This window comes from Hypomesus nipponensis, chromosome 17 (assembly GCF_054491055.1).
Source record: "Hypomesus nipponensis isolate SF chromosome 17, ASM5449105v1, whole genome shotgun sequence".
NCBI lineage: Eukaryota > Metazoa > Chordata > Actinopteri > Osmeriformes > Osmeridae > Hypomesus > Hypomesus nipponensis.
The window spans coordinates 13506998-13513830 of NC_140377.1; the positions used below are offsets into that span (position 1 = coordinate 13506998).

General features: G+C 40.7%; 1 protein-coding gene across 5 annotated transcripts; it reads left to right on the plus strand.

Annotated features, from left to right (window-relative positions):
• Positions 1 to 392: 392 nt before the first annotated feature.
• anks4b (ankyrin repeat and sterile alpha motif domain containing 4B) lies at positions 393 to 6122 on the plus strand. Of its 5 annotated transcripts, none has more exons than XM_084678897.1 (4): positions 394 to 1159; positions 1307 to 2638; positions 2726 to 2892; positions 4041 to 6122. In XM_084678897.1, exons 2-4 carry the CDS (start codon positions 2609 to 2611, stop codon positions 5203 to 5205), a joined length of 1362 nt encoding a protein of 453 aa, XP_084535023.1. In that variant the 5' UTR covers positions 394 to 1159; positions 1307 to 2608; the 3' UTR covers positions 5206 to 6122. The 5 variants fall into 5 exon arrangements, with proteins under 5 accessions (XP_084535027.1, XP_084535023.1, XP_084535024.1 ...); XM_084678898.1 differs by having other exon boundaries at positions 2580 to 2638; XM_084678901.1 differs by having other exon boundaries at positions 393 to 2638; positions 2716 to 2892.
• The last annotated feature ends 711 nt before the right edge of the window (positions 6123 to 6833 follow it).

Consider the following 6833-nt stretch of genomic DNA (forward strand, 5'->3'; position numbering starts at 1 on the left):
ATTGCAGTGCAGCGCCATCTACTGTTCTGGCGGTGAATTGCTTTCAGTACGCAGAGCCGTCAGAGTAGTATAAATTCAACCAATCCGTGCGTGTGTCTGTCCGTTAACGGAGACGCAGAAGTCGGCTTTTACTGTCATAGGGAGTGGACAGGCTCTCCGTAGACGGGCTCTGCTCGACCCCAACCCCTCGGCTTGAGGCAACGGCCCCGGTGGATGTAGGTGGTATTGCATTTCCGATTTGCTATCCGACTTATCCGGTCGTTTTTATTCTATTATAATTCAGGGTGGCTGAAATCAAGCATTCTGATTGGTTGAGAGTGAGTCACGGGGTGTGCTTTATTGAGCATAAAGTACTGTACGCCTTATTACATTTACCTTAAAACGGGAGCGTTCCATATTAGTGCACACTCAAAATAACTAAAACGTTGCAGAAGAAAAAGACTGTCTACAAGTACTGGTGTGCAGCAATTTATTGGGTAGCAAGCTAGACTAGCAACATTCGGTTAATTTTTGAGCAATAATATTGCACTGTCCCGTGCTATCAGTGCTAACTAGCTAGTCTAGCTACTGAAACGTTAGATGGAAGCTCAGGTCTAGCCATTAGTTGCTAACTAAACATCCTCTTATTTAATTTGAGCTTCGTAGCCACGCAATTACATGACCTGGTCTTGGCTTCTTAAAACTCCTTAACAACAGCCTAATGTTCGTCTATCGAGTCCGAAGTCACTCGTAACTTGTTTACAGCATATGTAGGCTAGCTAGCTACCATATACCCAGTGCCTACGAAACATTTATGATTGATTTAGAATGTTTAGGCCTAGTGTTTAAATTAAATATTATTTTATTGAAAGTGTCCCATTGTCGTTGTTATTTTAAAGGCAGCTTTTATAAAATAAGCATTGAATGAATGAGATGGTGCGAGATCTAGCTAGGCTAACAAACGTGCAGTTCACAATGCTGTTTGTCCGTTGCATAGCAACAGCCACTGTTTACAGGGACTATTTTCTCTCGGCTACTGAAATGCGATACACAATGTTTGTTGTCTATAACTATTTCGTGCTGAAAGGCAGCTTACTATTTATTTACTATTTATAATTTCGCTGGCAACCGTATTATAAAAGTAATAAGGTACTCAAGTCTGAAAACAGAACAGTCCATGGTAGGTGGGGGATTAGTATGTTTAATTTTTTCATTTATTTAATTGATTTAAACAATAAGAATAATATTTCCTATCATAAAAAAGGATTTGATGGTTCTTTTGATGTTGATACATGGTTGATACATTTTTAGTACTTGTCTTTTGTAGGCTAGGCATGTGAACCTTTGGTCCCTTTTCAGGACAGCTGATTCTGGATCAGAAGGCTGTTGTTTTCGACCTGTCTGAGTAACCCACCCTTCGCACAGGCTAACTGCATTAAAATCACATGCCTTTGAAACTATACATTAGTATGAAGAGCCATGCCATGTGAAATACTTTGACAATACAATAATCATGATCATACTGGGGGGGTATATTTCCTCAGAATGCGATGTCGTGGAGCAAAAATGTTGGTTCGCGTATACCGTTTGAATGACGAATTTTAAGGATTTTGTGTTGAAAATAGCATCTGATATTTACACAGATAACAGACATCATTCTTGAATTCAACAACAAAGACGGTATAACGTGAGACTTCTGTCTCCCCTTCTTTTGGATGCGATATCAAGACGAAATCCTTCACTCTTTGAATCGCGCGCGCTCACGCGAAGGGGTGCCAATCCAGAGTCATGCATCGGGTGATACAACACCGGCCCTCAACTGCGCGTCGGGCCTAACAACACCCTTGAACACGTAGCCTACTTTGTTTGGCGATAAAGTACTGCCTCTCGTACCTTATTGCTTAATTACAGTATAGGGTTAGTATTCATTTATTCATTTACTCATATTGCCTATTCTAAAGCCATGATTGGTTGGTGTTGAGTAAAGCAATGACTATTTGCACATGTGAATAGTTAGTGTAGCCTAAGTCACTGATGAATTCGTGTGGCATTTTGATTATCGTTTTGATTTGGTTGTGTTTGAAAAAGGAAATCAAGATGCTCCTTGTTCGAATTTTGTGTGTAAGGTGGAGAATTGTATGTTGTGTTTTGCAAAAAGTGTTTTATGAAATTGAAAACTGAGTCAAAGGCCAAAAATGTGCGTATGGTTTTGGAGATTTGAGATGTGGTTCTGGTGTTTGAGTGTCAGGTTTCAGAAATTGTGTGAAAAGTAAGGAATTTGTGTGTAAGCATTTGAAAAAAACTGTAATCTGCGATAAATAAATGCACCTTGACCAATATTAGGCTATGACCTAAAGTCATAGGTAGCGACCTATAATCTAGGACTCTACGTGACAAAATAATTTACCCAACCGATTGATTGAAGCGTTCAATCACTAATGTGATAGTCACAGTACTGGCACAAAGTTTTTCTCTTGAACTTTTTAACCATTTTGCCAATCGAATAGGCCTACTTTAAATGTTTAAACGTTGTAAAAGATATGACATGACGAATCAGCTGCGAACTTTGTGCTTTTTATGGTTTTGCCACTGATATGAAGACGCCCAGTGCACTGACCATTTCATTAGGATGTCCAATGCGCCATTAACGCGCTCCAACGTGAGTGAAGGAACATGCTAGAATATTACAGTCTTTGCTATTAATGGCTCTGATCTTTTAACTGCTAAAGTGTGTAGCATTCTACAGTCAGTCATGTCTAGGTATCACAAAGCGGCAATTGATGGCTACTTGGACCTCTTGAAAGAGGCCACAAGGAAAGACCTCAACACTCCGGACGAAGATGGAATGACGCCAACGTTATGGGCTGCTTTTCATGGACATATTGATGCCCTCCAACTCATATGTAGTAGAGGGTAAGCACAATTTATATTCGGTCTTTATATTTCACATTTACATCAAGAAACAGTACATTTTCATCTAATTCATTGAGGTGTTTCTTTCACAAAGTTATAGCCAATGAGATGAAGTAATTTGCAGTTTTCTGTATTTCGACGATTCGCCATTGTATGACATTGTGTGAGTCAACGGATCGTGCCATTGTACTGAATAAAGTCCCGTGGTTGAAATAAACGATCACTGGTGGCTACGAATGTAAATTATCAAAGCAGCTTTCTATCTGGTAAACAGGTTTGACACACACTTTAAAACAGAAATATAGAGGAGACAAGGAGATTTTTTGTAGCTTCTGCTTACCGCACTGTTGTGAGTCTGTAATTAATTTGGCAAACTCTGAAACTTACACTAGGCTATATGAGGAAACTCTGAAAGTTATGAGGAAACTTAAATTGGTGATACAATTCCAGCAAGTTCAAAAGGCCACTTTATTGTCCATTAAAATGCCAAACACTCCACTAGTATTTATTATACCCTTAAACATAACTCATCTGTGATGTCAGATTTTTTGACTAGGCATTCTTTCCAATGAGTTGACCTAGATATTAAATGAGGCAAGGAAATTATTTCAGTGAAGCACAATTGGTCCTTTCACTCTCTCAGATGGGGGAGGGGGAGGGGGGGTAATTCTTCTACCTCTTGTGAATATTTGAGGAAGAATTATACACATTTCTCTATAAAATGTTTATAGTTAAAGAATACAGCATTGAGCAACCTTGAATTGTGTAACCCAAATCTTGGGCGTTAGCAGCACAGTGATGTGATATGCTACAGCAAACTTGGGTTTATGATAAACTGTTGCTAAGATACAGCAATTCAGAGTTTTATGGCTGGAGGGATGGGGCATATATGTACGTGGACTTTCATTCTTAACGGCTTACCAAGTAACTCCCATAAGGGCTGGGTTTCCACACCCTGAGTACAGCTTCAGTGAAGAGACCATTCTGATTTACCTTTTAGTATTTTAACATAAATGGAATAATGTCACACGGCTCAATTAATCATATACGACTTTAAGATTCTTTGTTGTTTTAGGATTAAGGTTTTAAAAGCAAATTTTGCATATTTTACTAATATGTTATGAGTGGTGTTTATCTTTATCTGACAGAGGGGATCCTAACAGGAGTGACATCTGGGGCAACACTCCTCTGCACCATGCTGCCACCAATGGCCACATGCACATCCTCAGCTTCCTGGTCAACTTTGGTGCAAATCTCTTCTCCTTGGACAATGATTTCCACACGGCCATGGACGTGGCTGCATCACGTGACCGCATGGACTGCGTGCGCTTCCTGGACTCAGCTGCCTCACAGCAGACCAGCCAGAATGCCAAGAAAGTGGGCCGACTGAAGCAGGAGGCCACCAAAGAGGCTGAGAGACGGGTGAAAGTCTGCGAGAAGGTCAAGAAGAGGCACCAGAGCAAGATGGATAAGATGTACCGTGGAGTGGGCAGTGGAGGGTCTGTCCCTGAAGCCGGCGTAGCTTCATTCTCCAACACGGGAACCATTAACAGTGTCAACGAGCAGTTCTCCAAGCTCATTGCTGCAGACACCTCAGGGTCCCTCACAGCCAGAGTAAAGGGGACCCTCCAACGGAAGTTTGGTAAGAAAGAGAAAGGGGGAACAGAGAGGGCGGGAGGAGACGGTAACGTAATCTTTGTCAAGCAGGAGAACGGTACTGCAGGGAAGCCAGAGTTCATGGGTGTCTTCAGCGAGCAGGACGAGATTGAGGCAAATGATGACACAAGAGAAAGTATGGGAGGCTTTGAAGATGATGATGTCGAAGATGGAGACTGGTCTACCCAAACCAAGGAGTCTATCTTTAAACGTCCAGGTCTGGGCAACATGGTCTTCAGGAAAAACTTCTCCATGGAAATGGGGTTGGAACCAGACGACTTCCCTAGCAGAGACACAGAGGACCTGGGCTACCTCATCCGCAAGGAGGTGTTTGAGTCGGAAGTAGTTGACAGCAGTTTGGGGGATGATGCTGAAGATGCCGATCTGCCCTGGAACCAGGAGGAACTGGGTTTGGATGATGAGGAGGATGAGGACACTTCTCCTCTAGATGCCTTTCTGTCTGCCCTTTCCCTGCCAGACTTTGCCCCTGCATTCACCAGGGAGCAGCTAGACCTGGAGGCCCTCATGCTCTGCACTGATGATGACCTCAAGGGCATCCACATCCAGCTGGGACCCAGGAAGAAGATTCTGGAAGCTGCTACTCGAAGGAAGAATGCTCTGCAGAAGCCTGGCATCATGAAGGACAGCTTCCTGTAATGAGAGAGGGGGGGGGGTCACTTACATTGTGCCTATGCTTGTGAAATGAAAAGTTAAAAGTTTATGTAATACAGAGATAATATAGTATAACGTTTCTTTGATGTTTGGGAATTCTCACTCGATTTTTAGAATATATTTATTTTCGAACTCAGAGAAAGCCAGTGTGCCAAGTGTGATTCAATGGTTCTCACTTCAGTTATCAGCTGAATAAGTGAAAGTCAAGTATATACTGTAAATACTGACAGTTTTTTTCTTGAACAACTTGCTCCCAAGGCTCTGAGGATATACACAATTACTGATATGAGCACTGAAAAAGATGCTTTCGTATTTGATTTTATTTGACTTTCATAATAAGCTTTCATAATTGACATTCATAAGCAAAAATATTTTGTGCCAGCTGTATTATGTTGATTTGTATTGTATGTCCTATTTTCATCACAACCAAAATTAAATGTCTCATATTTTCAATCGAAATATAGTGTAGTTCATTTGCAGTAGTTAGGTTCATACTTTTAGAATTAAATCTACTGAATCCATAAAAGCTTTCCGCGTATTCTAATTTCCGGTTTAGATACTTTCTGCACTCGGTGGCCATTGGTTTTTCTATTTTGCAACCCGTGTTGACAAACGCTAAATAGGGCCGTAATATAGTTTTGTCATTTTAGTAACTCAAACACACATTTAAGTATTACGGCTTGTTTTTGGTTGTTTCGTTAATTTTTATTTTTATGAAATAACCATATAACACAAATGGTATAACGAGCCATTAATCGTTGTTTTGATTATTCCATATCCTTTATGCTAATATCTGCAAAAGATGACAAATAGGCTCGTAACATCGATTTGTCCATTTCGGATGTCAGAACTAGGGATGGGCGTGGTTAATCGAATATCCGGATATCCTAAAGTAAGTTAGTATTCGAATACTTTTTTCGAATACTTATGAGCGTAGTTTAATAAAAAAAATGTTTTAAAACCGCCGCGTGGTGTTGTGAATTCTAATAGTTGTGACGTTAGAAATGATGAAAACCATCAAAAAAGGTAGGCTACGCCTGCGTTCTGCTGCGAGTCTCCTTTCATTTCATTTGGCGCTACAAGAAGCATTGTGTCCTGGCTAAGCAGTAGGCTACCTCACAGCAACCTCAGTTCATGCAGTTTTTTCTACGCCGGCCTGCTCGTAAATCGACTCCGTACTGGCCTCTCCCCTGAGCATGTTTACATGCTCATTTTCCTGAATAAAAATGCGTATGGCTAATGCAGTTGTGGCTTATTTATTTTCTTACCAGTAGCCATGTAGAGCTAGCGTAATCTGCTGTTTATGTTTGCATTGTGTGGTGGCGCACCGTATCCTATAGGATTTCGGTTCCAAGTTAATATGCAATATTTCTCCATGTGTGTCTTTCGTTTTTTATCGAGGATGGCCTTCCCAATGTGTTTCATTTAGTCCAATGTAGCCTACTTTTTATTTCACATAATAATAGGCTAATCGCTTTTCCGCCAAATTAAGAGCCTACGTCTGAACACGCAGCGTTTTTTTCAAGTTAATTGTCTTTTCGTCATGTTAATAAATTGATCTTTCATTTGTTTTCTTTATTCAACCCTTATTTAATCTAATAGCTGAACAGTCC